This window comes from Numida meleagris, chromosome 3 (genome assembly GCF_002078875.1).
Source record: "Numida meleagris isolate 19003 breed g44 Domestic line chromosome 3, NumMel1.0, whole genome shotgun sequence".
Classification (NCBI taxonomy): Eukaryota; Metazoa; Chordata; class Aves; order Galliformes; family Numididae; genus Numida; species Numida meleagris.
The window spans coordinates 110,764,666-110,783,482 of record NC_034411.1 but is presented as its reverse complement, the minus strand read 5'-3'; the positions used below and the strand labels follow the sequence as shown (position 1 = coordinate 110,783,482).

The 18,817-nt window shown below is 43.0% G+C and overlaps 1 protein-coding gene across 1 annotated transcript in view; it reads left to right on the top strand.

Moving 5' to 3' along the window:
• Positions 1-18,817, top strand: part of CLIC5 (chloride intracellular channel 5) — a 56,281-nt gene that overhangs the window by 23,908 nt on the left and 13,556 nt on the right. Inside the window, exons 2-4 of the mRNA XM_021390752.1 lie at positions 643-752; positions 1,084-1,209; positions 2,555-2,661. Of these exons, the coding sequence (XP_021246427.1) occupies positions 643-752; positions 1,084-1,209; positions 2,555-2,661 (343 nt within the window). The remainder of the gene's footprint in view (positions 1-642; positions 753-1,083; positions 1,210-2,554; positions 2,662-18,817) is intronic.

Genomic DNA, 18,817 nt, shown 5'->3' with positions numbered 1-18,817 from the left:
AAATCTATCAAAACCATTATCGTCCTGAAAGCTTTGGCCACAAACGTAATTACTGTAGAGGGATGTTGTCCTTGGACACGGCTTTGGCGCAGTTCTGCTAGTGTTATTTGTAGCCCTCTATGGCTCTAAGTCAGAATTTGCATGGCTAAGAACCATAAATTTTTAGAGGCAAAAAACAGGCTATTTCCTCAGTGCTAACACCAGCAGTTTTTTATTGTTTTGTAGTGGTTTGTAGGCAACTCATTAGGTGCGAGAGATAGGAACAGACTGAATGCGGTGGCTGAAGTCTGCCTTGAGCTCTGGAAGGATTCAGACACAGATTTCTGTCTGCATCCAGAACGTGCATTCAACATACAGTGAAAAGAAAAATGCAGTCTTCTGAGCGTTGCTCGGCATAAGCAAGGGTCACAACTTCTAGGGCCAGAGCTGCCCCCAGGAGAAGCACCAGGTTGCTTTCTCAAGCTCCAGATGAAGGTGGAGTCCTGGAGTTACTCTGCCATTGAGCTGAACTACATAAAATAACAGGCACTGTATGTTATTTTTAAGCTAGTTATTTCTCTTCCAATATCCAATTTTCCATCTTGAGAGAGATGAGCAGCGAACATGTTTGGACTCTGTTTTTCCATTCTCTCTTTCCCTCAGGCGGGTATAGATGGAGAAAGCATTGGGAACTGCCCATTCTCCCAGCGTCTCTTCATGATCCTCTGGCTCAAAGGAGTTGTGTTCAACGTCACCACTGTTGACCTGAAAAGGTAAAAATTGCTCAGTTTTGTTTGAAAATAGATACATGATCCAGTGTTTTCCCTATAGAAAGGCCCCAATAAGTTCAATCAGATTGGTAACTGGCCTAGAGAGTCTGTGGTGCACAACAAAATAGTTGGGATTCAGGTTTGTTATTCCTTTTTTCACTTGTGGAATGTTTTTATATCAAACAGAGAGTTCTGGGTATTTTAAAAGTATCCTCACCACAAACTGCTGAAGAAAAAAGAAGGGCAAGCAACTGATTTTGCATGAACTGTGAATATCTGTGCAACTACCTGACCATAAAGATCAACAGTTTCATGACCTTTCTTCTCTCTGCAGAAAGCCAGCTGATCTACACAACCTGGCTCCCGGAACTCACCCACCGTTCTTAACTTTTAATGGAGAAGTCAAGACAGATGTTAACAAGATTGAGGAATTCTTGGAAGAGACTCTTGCACCTCCAAAGTAAGAACTTGAGTGTTTTTCAGTCAATATTCCATTTCCTAGGAATGAAAGATGTCCAAAGAGGAGTTCCTAAAAAGCTCTCGCTCCTACAATCTTTACTTACAGGAGTAATATTTATTTATGAAACTTGTTGGCTTCTGTGAGACGACTTCCATGTGTGAAAGTTACTTGTGTGACTAATAACTGCAGAATGTTTTCTCTGAACACATCTCAGGATGCCGTTGTATGCAGAATTAAGGAGACCAATGCTAAAAAAAATATCATAGGGGTCTGGTGTCCACATTTTATAGAGCTGAAAATAACTTGGACTGGATGCAGAACGTTGCCACACAAAATATCTGTGCCAGGAAAAGCATTTTACTGTGAAGAACTGAAGGGTTCTGAGCTCTTCCAACAAAAAGGTTGGAAGAGGAACTGATTGCAGAATACTAGGAGCTCTGAATGCAGAGAAGTACTCATTAGTCTCATCAAGAAATGACAAGAATCCATGGCTGGAAGTTATAACCGTACTAATTCAGATTAGAAATAGGGCACAGATATTTTGGTATGAATGAATAACCACTGGAACAAACTGCTGAGGAAAGTGTCAGACTGGATTCACCAGATATGCCTCAGTTTGTCAAACATTTGGACTTCCTACAGGGATAGTGCAGAAAAAGATTGCTGGCTTGTGTTTTGGACCTTAAAATCTATGAATCAATGAAAATTGGCTCAGTTCCTTGCAGTTTTACCTCTGACTGAACCAGCTTCTATGGGCCAGTCCTGAGGCAAGCAACCAGGTATTTAATTTTCTATACGCTGGTCCAAGACAACCAAAACCAGTAGGAGTCATTAGTTTGCGTTGATCTTTCGGATCAGTATATTCCTTTGTGCTGGATGTCCATAAAATAATGACAGTCCAGAGACTGAAAACGTTATGTTCCTTCACCTGGGTGATGTTAACACGCCTTGCTGTAACATCCTGGCATGCCTTTTCTGCACAGGGGTTTAAACACGACTGCTATTCATAATAGAGAGAGCTGGTTGCCAACCTCCCCTGCGCTTTTTTCGAAATTTATGCTTCCTTCTGATTTAAGGCTGCTATGTGTTGGATTGTGGTCTCATAAAGCATTATTGTAACTACCTTTGTCATGAATCCATCCCTGTGTAACTGTCCAGATCTCTGCCGTGACAGGCACAGATACTATGAAGAGGGTCTTGCCAAACTGTTGTTTTGAGATAAATGATAGTGTTAATTGCAGCTCCTTGTACACGGCTTTCTTTTTTTTTTTCTTTTCTTTCTACTTGTAAGTATCATCATGATGCTGCATCACGAACAAGATATTTCTCTCCAATCTCCTTTCAGGTATCCCAAGCTGGCTGCTAAGCACCGGGAATCAAACACTGCTGGAATTGATATCTTCTCCAAATTTTCTGCTTACATCAAAAATACCAAGCAGCAGGACAATGCTGGTGAGTAGGATCGTTACCAAATGCACCAGGGAGTTTTGCTGTTTAAAAGATGAATAATTTTTGCTATTTTCCCCTTGTTTTATTGTAAGCTGCCTTCATATGACTTCGAGTACCACTGATGATCAGTTTCAGGTGGTAAATTCAGTGGACTCAATTCACACGTCCACAGTTGGATTAACTAGATCTATACTATTAAATAAAATAGGGCAGAGAGCCATGGCATAACTCCTGCCCATAGCAGCCAAGCTGCACCAGAAATCCTGTAGTTCATTCTGGATGAGGCCAGTGGCTTGTGCTACCTCCTCTATGCTGTCCAGGCACCGTTGAGAGTGCTAGTTAGCTGGGCCCACAGTGGTGCTAGAGACATTACTAAAAGCTTAGCAGCTAGTGAATGAAAGGAGAGAGCAAGCTATGCCTCTTGGCCTGCATAATTTCTTAGATGTAGCCATTGACACCAGATTCTCATCCCACTTATGGTGATGTTATGGTAGTGTAGCTAATTTGCTCATATAAACAGAAAGTAACTGAATGAAAGAAGTGGCTTTGAAAAATGTAATTGCACTCTGCACGCTCCTAACTTTTCCTCACGCATCTGCGTCAAAAGAAACAACCACAGAGGCTGGATGCCATGCATATTTACACACATCCTACACTCGCTTCTTAATGAAATTGCTTTTCTTCTCTATATTGGCACATTCTCCGCATTTCTTCTCCACATTCTTCTCCACATCCCCTCAGAGAGGCACAAGTTCAGCCAGTCTAAGTTTCGGTTGCTCCATGAAAGAGAGTGGATTTACGCTGCCATATCCCTGGAGATAATCTAGTGGGATACTTGCAGTCACTCACTGATGTTCATCTTACCTCATATTACTAATTTCACAAAGACCTAAGGCATGCTAAATACCATGACGCCATCATATCATTCAGAGAAGAGTAGGTTTTACATTGCCTGGGGCTAGCTCATGAGATGAAGATGGGGAAGGGATAATTTATGCCAGATAACAATCTGCTCCTTAATATTTTTTTTTGTTGTTAACAAAGAAAATAATTATAACACTTCACTTCTTAGAGATGCTAAAAGGTTTTTTTGTGCGTCTAATGCCGATGTGATACTCAGCTAACCTCTGTAGGAAGGCTTGTAAAAAGAAGACAAATTAAGAGTTAGCCTAAATTGATGCTACAGTGAAAATAAAATATCTTGGCCTTCCAAAAGGAATCTTTATGGTCTGTGGTGCAACTGTAAGTCTGCAATTCATCTGCTTTGTTCTTTGCACTCGAAAATTGTCATGGGTGTTTGCCCATGTGTAGAATCCTGGCATTGTGGTTCTCAGTGGCTCTGTGATGTGCACATCTCTGCTCCCATGTGGGCTGGCAGCTCCTGGTAATTAATGGCTGTGACACCCGGACATGTCACCATCTCTGAGCATGCTGGTGCTCAGCTTTCCTCTTTGAAGTGGAGAAATGCTTTTAGCTGAGTTTCGTACAGCTGAAGTGCTGGAGCACAAGGAGGACAGAGCAGAGGTGAGCAGAGTACCGACCTGTTCTTTGTAGCACCACTGAAGTGCCTGAGGGCCCCTGGGTGCTTGGGGCTGTGAGAGGAGACTTATGCCATGCAGGAATCAGACATCAGCTGTAGCAGGGCCATTGACATTCAGTTTTCAAGAGCTGGGCGAGAATAGTGTTTCCCTTTTCCTGGGGACATTTTCACTGAACTATCCTTTCCAGTTCCTCTGATCCTTCTTTGGAGAATGCCCCTTTCCCTAGCTCCATGTGAGTAGTTAAGGTCTAAAAAGAGCAGAGATTGCCACACGTGGCTGTCATGCATTTCCTATACACACCATTCTCAGCTCGAGGTAGTGGTACATGCCTCATAGCCGTCCTCTATGTTGAGCCCTAGCTGCAGGTGACTCAGGTTCTTGGGTTAAGCTGGAAATCCACAGCTGTGACAGGGACATCAGTTGCAAAGGATCGAAATACAAAAATAGAAAAACACTTGTTGACAGAACCGAAACAGAATGGAGAACCTGTATCACTGCATCAAAAGTAATTGTAGTTGCTTTTGTGTGGGAATAGAAGAGTGCTGGATACCAAGTTGCCTAAATCACCAAGCATCAGGTTGTTTAAATGATACTATCTGAACTTGAAAGTCAGGAAGGTGAATTCACCAATGTGTGGGATATCAGGCTGGGAATCTGTAGGATCCACTGATCTCTATCTGTGAGAACGGGGGTTAACTGTAATTATATATGATCATTCCTTGTGGCATACTGGGTTAGGAGAGGTCATTAGGTCTGTGTAACATGAGCTCTCACTACGGTCTGTAGCTATTAAATCTTTGTGGATAAGTGTTGTGAAGTGGTTGGGATTATTCATGAGATTCATGCAATAGAAGGACACTGGATGTGAGAGTCAATGAGAGCCCAGTGCACACCCAAGATAGGCCCCAAATGGTGTTTCTCAAGAAGGGTTTACAGCTGCAGTCATGCAACAGCATCAGACACCAAGTGCTGCCGTCCCTTGGCCGTGTTGTGGCCGAGGGGTGGTGAGAAGGCTCTGACTGTAGAGTTTGTAGCCTTGAGGAACCTGAATGATTCATTTTTCCCTGAAAGTGAACATGTTATGGAAAAAAATGAGATTTGTAATGTCTTCGTTTAGTTGTTTGAATTCTTGCGTGTAAGTGAGCGAACACAATGATACATACATCTGTTTGTTTCTAAGATTGTGATACCCTCTGCTGGCAAATATGTGAATACATAAAGTGAGAAGCTTTATGGTCAAAGCTCAGACATCCCCTGGACAAAATATCTTTCCTTCTGACAAGGTGCTTTCCTCTTAAAAATGCAGTATTGTCAAAAGAGAAACGTTCAGAGTAACCTATTGATTTTGACATTTTCATGGAAAAATTTGTGTTTTTTCTGGATGAACTAAAATTGCTTTAGCATTACAGAGAATAACAGCACATTTTTTTTGCTGGATTCATGGAGTACTTCATTAGCCACATGCCATTATGTTTCATACCTGGCACAGAAGCAGGTGATAACCTTCTTGGTTAAGTCTGCATGGCAATATGGTATTGATCACGATTTGTTTACTTACTGAAGGTATTTGGCGACCAGGCTGCCCTGATTTAATAGTTCCCTGAATTTCTGATGCTTTTTTTCCATCTTTGTTTTGCTCACATTTCTGCCTTATAATATAAAAATGTTGAAAGGTTTGGAACAGGCTGGCTAGGGCTGTAAGCCCAGAAGCAAACATGCTCATGCCATATCAAAGTCCCACCACTTTTAAGCTTCTTGAAAGGGAATGAATTGGTTCCAGATCCTCAGGATGTGGCAAGCTGTGTTTAAAGAAAGTGTGTGCATTTATTATTTCAAGTCAGTTCAATTACAACAGGCTTGATTCCTTCCACCCCCCATGTCACTCGATAATTTTATGACAGGCCTCTCTGAAGGAGCGATCGTCTCATCGCAGGCATAGATCCACATCTGGCTTAGATATCACACCCGGGTTACTCAGCCCTCCTACCCCGCCACCAGACTTTGCCTCTTGGAACAGCGAGAAGTGCTCATCCACCTCATGGCTGATGCAAAGAGCCCTTGGAACAAAGCGGTGGCAGTCCTCTGTGAAATTATCTCCTGGATGCTCTTCCGCAGGTTTAGGTTGCTCAGGGTTGCGTGGCAGCTGAGAGTTTTGGGTTGCTTTGTGCTTAATATCTAGAACAGCTTGACCGAGCACAAGGATGGAAACTACGGCCCTGAGAGTTTACTTTGGTTCCCTTTTGTTGATGCTGAGCAAATCATTCTAGCTCTATACCGAAACCAGAGTAGTAACAGTTTATCTATTCATTGGAGAAGGATGCATTTTAATTAATTGGAATGCTGTGTACAAATTCAGTATCCTGCTTGTGATTTTTTTCTTGTGAGGCCGTACACTGCAAACCAAGGGGACAGCCCGTAGCCACCCATTCACCATTCTGCCTAAAATCATAAGTTCTTTGGCTCGTAGAATGAGCCCTTTGATTTCATTTATGAGTTTAAAAAGTTGTTCTTGAATGGATTTCTTAGGAGGCACCAGCCCAGCGTGGGTGGGCGCATTCATTAGTGGCACGGAAGGAGGTTTCTCTGTAGGGCTCTTCAGAAGGCGCAAGGCCGGGGGACCACCAGCACGATCCCACGCGCAGGAATTTCCAGCGTCTGACCAGAGGCCTCCGCTTGTCTGGTTTGGATTTACATCAAGAGGCCAAAAATACAAGAACGTTTAAATCATTAACTTACACGGGATTAAATGCCGTTCACCTCTTTCAGTAGCTACATCACGCTGTGGTTCAGTGCGTGAGGTGGGAAATGCCTCTCTGTGCGCTGTGTCTGTGTGTGTGCAGGAGGTATGCACCCACGTGCAGGGCTGGGATTAAAGCCGGCCTTCACCACTGCTAAGCTGCTCTGACTCTGCGGGGTTCCTCCTGCTGAGGAGAGAGCCAGGCCCACAGTCTGGGTAGGTGCACCCATCAAAGTGCACCTAGAAGCCATCCTTAAATCAGCAGGAAACAGCGGGTTCCAAAAATCTACATAGGATATTTACTGCGGTAATTGATCTGTGGTGCAGGTCCACTGTGGAATCGGAGCTGATGTGCACAGGTCCTTGGTGTGGTTTCATGGGTCCTTGGTACTGTGGGTCAGCCTGTGTCATCCCAGCGAGCACAGGCTGCTCTGCTCTCCATCCGCATTCAGAGGGGAGAAAACAGCTTTCCCCAAAGCCTCCTCTTGCTTGGTGGGGGAGGGCAGACTGGACCCATGACACAGCTTGTCCTGAGCCTTAAGTCCTCCCATCCTTTTCTGAGCCTAAAAGCTTCGCCGTCTGCCCAACAAAGCTCTTGGCACAGCTCCTGTTGGCTTTAGTGGAGCAAGGTTAAAAAGTGGTGTGAATGCACCTGAATGGATGAGGAGTTTCCTTTGACAGGAATGTGGGATCAGACTCTAATTCAGGAGCAATGTTAATGCTTTGCAATTTTTGCATAGTTTTCCAAGGTGCCATAGAAATATATAGATATAAATGTGTGTCGTGTCTGCGTCTCAAATTGCCATTCAGTTTTTTTCCTTCTTCCTCTTTAGTTGCAGAATTTCCTTTTTCTACCACAAAACCCCACACCTGTCCAAACCCAGCATGAGCCATAATTTGTCCTACACTGCAATAATATTAAGTTTTCTCTGTCATGCAACCAGGAAGGACTAGAAATAGCTTTAAAAATCATTGTGGAGAAAAGGAGTTGCTTTGTGACGGGCTTTCTAGCTGTGGAGTGTCTTGGGATGACAGATCTTCAACAGTGGCATTTTGAAACACACAAAAAAAAGCTATTTTAGAACATTTTAAACAAGTTTTTATGGCTCCCTCAGAGCTGAGTACAGTCGGGCTCATGGTAACTGAAGTGCCTGGCAGCTTTACAAAACCAGGCCTAATATAAAAAATACCTAGTCTTAGAACATATGTAAGATAGCTTTTCTGCAACATTTGTGGCACATAAAATACCAAATACATGTTGGCGAGTGTGATATAAAAATTTTATTGCCACTCATTTGGGATGACCCATATAACTCACTCATGATATGTTAATAAAACTGTTCTGCACTCTGTCTCTTTATAAAAACACACATATAAGGATCACTCAAAAAATGGTGATAGCTGTGTGCTAACTTGTTAAGTAGAGCAGTGAGCTGCACTCATCATCCACCCTCAATTGCTTTATCACTGTTTTGCCCCATAATTAAAGACCAGCTCTAAAATGCTCAGATACAGCATTTTTTTGCAGAAGAAGTTTGCTTGAGAAATAACTTTTTGAAAACCTCCCTCAGAATGATTCTGGCTGGAGGCCCAGAGCCATCAATCTTCTGCCTGGTGCCAGGGACAGGTTTCAGGGTTGATATCTTCTGACCTGCCACAACCAGGAGCTGAAATCGTATGCCATTGGAAGGAAGAGGTTTTCTGTTTTCTAAAATGATAACAGACCATTGTCTTAACCTCGGAAGTATGTACCTTACTAGGAAAAGTTTCTGAACTTTCCCATCATTTAGGTTGTTTTTTTTCCTTCTCAGGCCTTTCAATTTAATTTTGCTTATTAAGACATGAAGATTTCCTGATGGAAATGTGAAAAGTAATATTTGAAATAAGTAGAACACGAAAGACTCTCGGTAAGTCTGGATGCGGTCAGACTGCAAGAGCTCCAAGGCAGGACGTGGTGCTCCTGCACGGCACACTGAGGTGCAGCCACTCCAGGGACAGTGCATGTTCACCAGTAACGCACTCACAGACGTAATTTTCTGACAGTCTGCAAGCTGGTGTCACTTTGAAACCATAACATGCCGTATGGAGGGAGAAAAAAAAGAAAGAAATATGTATATTTATAGATGTATGAGACAGAGAATATGCAAAGCCCTACAAACCAGTTAACACCGTGTTCTCAAGTCAGTGAGTGTAACGATGCGCTCAAACAAGGGCAAGGCCTGAGGCCTTTGCTGAACCGGGGCCTACGTGCACAGGCCAGGCCTAGACTGAAGTCCTTGTAAGGGGAACAGTAGTTGGCAGATGCTTTCCTTGAAGAAAGAATGATTTCCCCTGTGTGTTTGAAGATTCCTCCAAGTGCTTCTGGCTTCCCTGGGACGCTTTGTTCTGCTTCCCATCCCTGCTCCTCGCAGGAGCAGCAGCACAGCTGGAAGTGGATTAGAGCAAGCTGGCAGCAGCAGTCCTGGGAGGAATTAAGTGCCTTGCTGCTGGGATGGGAGGCCTAAATTACATTATTACTTAGGATTTGGTTTTAACTGTGTTGCTCTGCTGTTTCGTGTGGGTGGGTAACCCCATTGGTTGCAACACACTTGGTGCATCTTAAGTGAGTGTCAAGACTGATGAAGTTGTGGCCTAACTCAGTAGAACATCCAAATCTTACATGAGCAAACTGCAAGGGAGTTGGACTAGATGGCCTTTGAATGTCCCAGGCAACTGAAAAGATTCTGTGATTTAAGCACCCAAGTGGTCCTACTGTCCCAACAAGATTGTCCCCAGTCTTCTATTTACCATTGGTAGAGCAAGCTATCACATGTCAGAGCTGAGGCACCGGCTCTTTATTGCACTGAAGTCGGTTTTCAAAACATGGGGACTTCAAAGGGCAAAGCACTGGTCCAGAATCTGTTTTTCCAAAACATATTTTTTTGTTTTATGCATGCAAATGTTCTTCATAAAATAAGTGGGAAGAGAAGAATGAGACATAACTGAAAATCAGTGCTGCTAATTTTCTTCATCAGAGAAGATCTTAAATAATTGACATGCAGCTTGAAAACAGTGCTGGGAAAAAGGTGACTGCATGAGAATTAGATACACAATTATTTTCTAAATATCTCGATTTTGCTGATTGCAGAAAAAAATATCAGAATTTCACAGAGCTTGAGGCTGCAAGAAGCTTTGGGTGCAAGGCACAGCCCACTCAGTCTTATTCATTCAGCAAATATGCTACTGTTTTAGTCCTGTAGAGTAGGACTAGTTGTTTTGCATTCAAGCTGAGAACAGGAGAAACTGAAATGTCTTTACTGCCCAGTGCCCCTCTAAGGAGGGAATGTATTGAAGGTGATGGCAATAGCCCGTCCATATTCCACACTGCAGAAGGGGAATCCCTGGTGACTCAGACAATCAAAACTGAAAGAAATATATATTCTGGACCTTAACCTGGAGTCAAGATGGCCCTGAAACTGCAAGGAGGGCATCTAGTCAGCAGTGCTTTCTGCACTACTTCAAGCCATTGATCTGCCTAATCCAACTGTTCTAGCAGAGAAAGACCAGACAGCTATGGATAAGCCCCATAACACATCTGATTAGTTGTATGTTAGGGGAAAAGATATTGTGATCTTTGCAAACATGTCAGGTCTTGAGATATGTGATTTAATTACGGTTAGTGTCTTAGCAAATTTTCTGTGACGTTGAGGGTAGTACTGGCAACCCACCTCACTCCTTTTCCAAAACATCAAGGATGATACCAGGGAGTGAAAAGCACATAGGCTGTGACCTATCCATGCAGCTGTATCCCCCCCCTCCCCCCAAGCCCAGTTTCTGCCATTTCTGCCAGAACTGGATTAAAATTTGCCTTTTCCTGGTCCCTTTATAAATACTCCAAGAAGTAAGCATGCCTCCCCTCTCTCCTTGTTTGTTCCTTGAACATGTCATTGCTTTGGCAATGTGGAAACTGCAATTTGTCCAGCTTCCAGCCATTGGACTAATCCATGCCTCTGTCATCAAGGCTGAAGAGCTCCTCACACCTTGCAGATGTTTTGTCCATGGGTGAGAGCTGCACACCGGAGCCTCTTGGCCTTCTCTCCGATAAACTGAACAAATAAACTTTTCAAGCCCGATATTCTGAGGCTTGTTTCCCAGTCCTTGAGGACTACATTATTGTTCTTCTTTGACTTCTCTCTTGGGAATTTCCAAAGCCTTTTTTAATGGGGGAATCCAGAACCGGGAAGAATGTTCTTAATGTATTCTCACAACAGGGCTGTTGCAACAGAGGAATACGACCTCCCTACTACTGCTTGGGATTTTTTTATGCATCCAAACATAATTATAACCATTTTTGCTAGTGCTCCTTTCAGAATGCTGAAGTCAAGGCGTAATTACGATGATCCCTAAGTCATTTTATGGGGCTTAAAAAGAAATATCTCAAAAGCAGAGTAACAATGGATAACAATTAAGACTTGAGTCACTTGTAAATCTCATTGTTTCTTTTTTTAAAAAAATTTAAATCTTATAACTCAGTAAGGATTTTTTTGAACACTAAGGGCAAAAAATACTCAAACCACTAAAATAAAAGAAGTTGAGGCTGAGATTTGTTAACTGACCTGTGGGACCTGGGGACCCAATAAGCTGTAAATTGTCATCTGCAGGTTCTGGTTAAACGTTACTGACTTTCCTTCTCATGTCTTCACTGTTGTTTAAGTGAAAGAATTTAGCTGAAGTCAATGGAGTGCAACTGGGATGATTCTGTTGTCAACCAAAGCAGACTTTATTCTGCAGTATGTCTAGCATTGAAGTGAATTGGTGTTAAGGATGGGACTGGTTCTCTTTGCTCAGGCACAGAACACCAGGGGTCCCCACCGCACTGTCTCTGAGCCCAGCAGTGCTCTTCGCAAGCTAACTTTCCTCTTATTTTAAAGCAGAAGCATGCAGTTTGTCTTGCTTTGTCAGTCTCCATATCATCATGTTTGCTCTTTGCTAATAAAACCGTACACTCGGAGTAAACGCACAGCATCTTAGCAATGGAGATACTGGAATGTTAATCTCACACTCTAATGGTATGGCTTGATATTATGCAGGGCTTCAATTTTTATTATTATTACACTTTTTTTTTTTCAGGGTTGTGATGCAAATCAGCTGCTGCTTGTCCGCAGTTGGGTCAGGGACACCTGCACAAGACTAACACTGTAAAGGTCAGGATGAGGCCCCTAGGGACATAGAAAAGATGTCTGTCACCTACGTGCTGCTGCAGAGATCTGATGATTTGTGAAATGCAAGCGAGGTGCTGGGACGCTGGTAGGCCACTAGTTTTACATTCGGCTGCTTCCTGCCCTCAGGTCACTGTGACTCCTAGGAGAGTTGGAAATGAGCCTTGCTTTTGGTGTCATTCTAACACCTGGGTTTTCTTCTTACAAAACAGCATTTGAGAGTGTTCCAGTTTCACTCTTTGTGATGCAGTTATAAGTATTGCATTTATTTCTTGCCTCCACTGGTAAACAGACTAAGAAAAGGGAAGGAAGAAACTTGATATTTAGCCTGAAACTAGAACCGAATCAAAAAAAACTTTCTAGATGCTAGAGAATTATGTGTTTAATTTTCTTTTTAAAGACATTATTGACACACCTGTTTGATGAGGTTTGGTTTGGGAGTTGGATAGATGATATCACAAGAATAGGATGATACCTCTTTTTGTTATAATTAATTTCCCTGTGACCTGAAATAAATGCCCATGGCTGGAACATTACTGCTTTTACCAATGTAAAGTATCTGTCATCCCTATTTTGTCTGTAGGAAGTTGACAGAGAGAGAATTTAAATCATTTATGGAAGGTCAAGTAGAATAGCTTGGGAAGAAAAGACTTGGACATGGGTCTCCTAAGCCCAGGTAACCCCAGCCCTGCGGATCATCGTGCTCTGGGTGAGGAAAAGTTGCCTGGGGAATCTCAGAATGGCTTGGACCGGAGGGGACCTTCAGATCAGCTGGTTCCAACTGAGGAATTGAGGTTTTGGCTCAGTCTTTCTGGGATGAAATTTGACAGGTCTATCAAAATATCCCAGAGTTTCGGATCAAGCTCTGATTGATCAATCCACATCACTGAGGTTTTGTAGATATTGTGGAGAGGAAGGGAAGGGAAGGGATGGGATTTGGTGAGGGAGGGGTCACATCACCTAAGTCTGTTTGTCTAAGAGTTGCACATAAGTCGTTCAATCTTCCTGCCCTGTTCTGTGGTCAGTGAAAGGGTACATGTCTGCCTCCAAAGGAAAGTTTAATTTACCTTAAAATACAAACTAAAACTGGAAGAACTTCCCTTAGATTTGCCTGTCTTTCATCACTGTCTATAAAAGAGCCTTGGACAACCAGGTTAGACAAGAAACCTAACATTTAGATAACCGAAGTTAGACAGGATGAGTCCTACTTGTAAGTAACTCAGCAGATTCTCAGTGTGCCTGATTTGCTAAGACTGCTTTGGTTATCTAACTACTGTATGTTACTCTGAGAACTGGCTGCAGTGCTTTTGGGGTTTAGCAACTCCTTTTCTCTCTGTGGAAATACACAGAACATATATACCAATGTTTCTTGAAAATACATATTTATGTTTGGTTATCCTCTGTGTACACAACTAGAGATTCATTGATTCATCAAGTCAGTGAAAGCAGACAGATTGCAGCTTTTCAGTGTGGTTGCGTGGGCATTTACCTTTATTGTGGGAGCATGATCAGGTCTCTGTTCAAGTGAGTACTGAGTAATTTATCTAGAGTGAAACATCTTTAATAGCAGAGGTGACTCACTCCAGAAACTCCCTTTGGCCTGGAGTTGGGTATTTTAATGGTTGGATGCATGGGAGCCACGTCTCCCTCCCTTTTGTACGGACAAACCGCTCATTTGCCTCTCAATACACATTCTTCTTAGAGCCAGGGATTTTACAAGGCAGAAATATGCCTGGAACTTGGATGTTGCAATGCTCAAACTGGCGATGTACTTGCCCTTTGGGATGTGAAGCCTAAGTATCTAAGTAACTATTGAAAAAAGGGGAATGTTATCCTACATCACTTAGGTGAACTGTGAAGTTGTATTTAGAGGGGAGGGTTCCTCTCTCCTGACTTCACCTTCCTGAATGTTAAGTGTCTAGCCTGAGCTTGTCCTTCAGGCTTTGCCTGTTATTCATGCTGTGAGAAGGGCACGTGTGCAGGGAGCCACCCAGCTTCCATTGGGGGTCTGCAGCAATGGGAAGGAGCTGCCCTCCCGAGATGCTTGGTGTCTCTGAGCAGAAGGAGCCCATACAACCAGCTGGGACAAGACACCTGTCTTTTAAACAGCTGAACAGAGGCATTCAAGGCAGCACTCTGGTCTCGAGGGTTGTATCAAAATCACAAACAGGTCAGTATGTAATACAGGGGCAGTAACACGTACTGCAGTTGCAGCTCTGCCACACGAGAAGGATTAATCTACTCAGATTAAAGTTACAATACTCTGTTGAGCCTGCCTAAAAAAAGTGAGCAGCTTGTAGAAAAATAGAGTGAAAATACGGATCCTTGGTCTTTAGTCAGACTACCAGAATGATATTATTTTCTTACCTTAAATTGCAGTTTCTTAGCTGGTTTCCTTCTCCTACCAGAAAACAGTATTGGGTCTCATATAATATCAAACTCTGTGAATCTGGAAGTGATCAGGAAAGGTGGTTTGTTTTTTTAAAGTAGAAATAAATCTCAGATTGTTTGTGTGAGACTGCGAATATTTATGCACTGTTCCCCTTCTTCCCTCATTGCATATTTCACCAAGTTCATTTGCGTGTGTTACGGGATAAATCTTACTGGAGGGCAATGGAAGAAAGCAGTAAAAAGGAAAAGCAGGCATTAGTTGTCCAGGGCAGCAGTAGGAACTGTGGCTCAGTTATGTGCAGAGATCACTGTTTGTTGAACTTGCTGGGCTTGACAATTCAGAAACGTGTGGTTCAACTAATTCTGTGTGTGATACTGAGGTCAGACTCGGTGGTTTCAGGTGGTAGCTCCAAAGCCATCATGTTGTCGTACTTTGATGACTTTAAATTCCTGCCATGTGCTTTCAGTGACATGAAGAGGGCTGTATCTGTCTTAATTTGGCTTGGAAAAATGTTTTGTGATAAAATGTTTATGTGAGAAAAAGATAGCATGGAAGGTGTGGGTGTCACGAACGATGGGCAAATTTTGAAGATTATCAAAATGATTGAGTATCTTAAGTACGACTTAACCAAATAACCTAAACCACTTCTTTTTTCATATGTTTGTTTGGAAAGTTTATGCTATTTTGCTTTTTTTTTTTTTAGTGTAAACATTTTTTCTCTCTTTTAACTTAAATAGTTTTAAAATTCAATTCGACTAAGGAATCAATTACTGCTTTTATTGTGCTCTCCATGCTTTGCGTCTCTTCGTATATCAAGTACAACCCTCATCCTGCAGATAGTTCCACTCAGACACATAAAACAGGAGAAATCTCACCTCATTTTAGGTGTTTAAAATGTAGGTTGCCAGTTTGCCTATTCTCAAAAGAGTATTCTGAAAAAAAAAGTGAGGCTCCTCTGGTGGTAGTTCAGCTTTTCCTAGGGTACTATTTTAGGATGGAATGATCTGCCTTCCGGTGGCTCCTTCAGGCCACAGAGATTGGTGTTTATGTGCTTTGTCTGCTTTGCTGTTTCTCTTCATCCCAGCATGAAACAAGGAAGTAAATATTTGAGTTCAAGGAAGGGGAAGAAGAGTCCTTGTCTGACCTCTGTAAATGCGGTGGGTGTGGACAGTCTGAATCAGTCTTACTTTTTCCAAACCATTTTTCTTTTACTACTTTCTAGTTACTCTCCACTTTGCTTCAGCCTTATTTGACCCATAGGAAACAGATGGAAACGACCTCCGATGCTGGGAGTTTTATGGCCAGTATTATGTAGGAGGTCAGATGAACTGATTTTGGCTTTAAAAGCTTCTGGAGAAATCCTAACCCCACTCAAGTCAACAGCTTAACTTCAGTATGGCCAGAATTTCACCCTAAGTACCTACTAATGAATCTTAGAATCTGGCCCTTGACTTGCAGGGTCTCTCCGTGCGTTACATTTTCCAATGTTTTGTTCTGTTGTGGTGTAAATGTTTCAAGACAGAATGATTTCTCTTTGTCCCTGGGAAATAGTGGCTCAGGCTAATAGTTTAAGGAAGTTTTTGCTTGAAGAGTTGAATAACAGAGCCAAAATCTGGTCTTGGTTGAACTGGAGCAAATATGGAATAGCTTGTTGACAATGTGGAGTTACTCCTCTTTTATGTCAGTGTAACCGAGAGCACAATTTTGCTGATTATTAGCTTTTGTTACATTATTTGTATTTCTGTGCATGTCACGATTTGTTAATCTCATTGTTCAACATCAAGTAACCTTTTGCTGAAAACAGAGAGTCGTTATGAATTAGGTATCGCTGGCTAAACTGAACCTCACCCCACGCAACTGACAGATGGTAATACATTCATTAAGTGTTCTGTGGTTGCTTTGAGGTTGGAAAGTGCTATTTTTTTGGCGTCTAACACAGAATTCTTAAGGAAAGTTGTATAAAAGTGTAGTTTTGAATATGGAAGGAATATCACAAAGAACTCGTGAGATTTTTTTACTGATACCATTTGTTCCCGGCTGGTGGGATGACACAGCAGGTCTGTGATTGATGTAAGTTGTCTTTGCGTAAGTAGCCAGAACACAGCAATGAAAGCTGAGAGAGGTGATTCCACCACATTTGAATATACATGGATAGAACTTGTTGGAATTTGTAGTTATATTCAATACATCACTATGCAGGCAGTATAATTCTGGCGCCTTTGTGCTCAGTGATTTCTCTGGCCAGAAAGGCAGTTTGTGTGAGTTCAGACATTTGCAGATTTTGCATTGATAACCTGATGACAGGACTCCTCATACAGGGCTGGGCCACATTTGGGTTCTCTAAGTTCAAACTGCAAGTCTGCAGGGTGGGGAAGCAATTGGAGGTGGAAATTTCAAAAGCAGCACAGAGCCACATTCTCAGGCATAGTTCCACTTGGTGTTGTAATACTGAATACTCCACCCTGACATTACCAACACAATGTGAGGCTATTAGATGCTTCAGGAAAAGTTCTCCATGCAACTCACTTAAGGGTCATGCAAACCAAGTGTAATAGAGGAGACACCACTGACTACAGAGGAAGCTCAGGGTGTTTAATTTAAAACAATTCATTTAATTTATGCACTTCAGGGAAGATTAATCGCAACAACTGACATGCACTTGAGCTCCAGCTTTTATCAACAAACTTGTTCAGTTATTTAATGATGTTACCATGAGGGTAAGTTACAAAGGGCATTAGCTGTGCAACCACTTTTAAAGTTTATTGTGGGTAGTTATTGCCAAATGGAAAATTACACCTTTTAGTTGGTCACATCTTTTAAAATGTCTTCATTCAGACTGTTCTTGTGACTGGTATTCCCAAGGCCCTGGTGAGTGCCCAATGCTCCCTATGTTCTCAGCAGAGATGACATATCAAGTCATCCAGATTTTCACAAAATAACCATGATGTGGGAGGTTCAGAGGTGATCCAAGGAGGTGACCTGTGACAGCCAGCACAGCTTCACCATGGCTTCACTAGCACGGCTTCACCAAGGGCAGATTGTACTTGACCAGTCTGACAGCTTTCTATGCTAGATTGATGACATCAGTGGACAAAGGGAGGACAACTGCTGTCATCCACCTGGTCTTTTGCAAGGCTTTTGATGTGGTCCTGCACCACATCCTTATCTCTAAATTGGAGGGATGGATATGAAGACTGGACTATTCAGTGGATATAGAATTGATTGAATGGTCATAGCCAGAGTGCTGTTGTCAATGTCTCTATGTCCAGGTGGGGGCCAGTGACGAGCAGTGTTCCCAAGGAGTCTGTCTTGGGTCTGGTACTCTTCAACATCTTTATTAATGACATAAACAGTGGGATTGAGTGTACCTTCAGCAAGTTTATTAGTGACACCAAGCTGAGTGATGCAGATGGCACAATAGAAGGGAGGAATACCATCCAGAGGGACCTGGAGGCACTTGAAAAGTGGGTGCACGAGAATCTAAGGAGGCTTAACAAGGCCAAGTACAGGGTGTTGAACTTGGTTTGAGAATCACACATACAAGTATAGACTGAGAAGAGCTCATAGAGATCAGTGCTGCAGAGGAAGGACTTGGGGGTCTTGATGGACGAAAAGCTGCACATGAGCCTGCAGCGTGCCCTTGAAGCCCAGAAGACCAACAGTGCCCTGGGCTGCATCAACAGAGGGATGGCAGTGGCAGGAGGGGACTGTCCCCTTGTGCTCTGCTCCTTTCAGACTGCCAGTGCTGCATCCAGGCCTGGGCCCCCAGCACAGGAGGGATGTGGGGCTGTGGGAGCGGGGCCAGAGGAGGCCAGGAGGATGCTCAGAGGGCTGGAGCACCTCTCTATGGAGAAAGGCTGAGGGAGCTGGGGGTGTTCATCTTGGAGAAGGGAAGGCTGCGTGTGGGGAGACCTCACTGCGGCCTTCCAGCACTTGAGGGAGCTCATAAGCAGGAGAGGGAGTGACTTTTTACATGGTCTGATAGTGATAGGACAGTGTGGAATGGCTTTAAACTAAAAAACTAAAAAAGGGGGAAATTTAGGTCAGATGTTAGGCAGAATTTTTTCACTGAGAGGGCAGTGGGCCTCATTGCTGCCCGGAGCTGTGGTGCCCCATCCCTGGAGGTGCCTGAGGCCATGGATGGGCCCTGGGCAGCCTGAGCTGGGGGCACCCAGCCCACGGCAGGGGGTGGAACTGGATGATCTTTAATGTCCCTTCCAACCTAAGCCATTCTATGGTTCTATGAAATATTTCTTCTGCTTGGTTTCATCTGTAATATGAGCCCAGACAA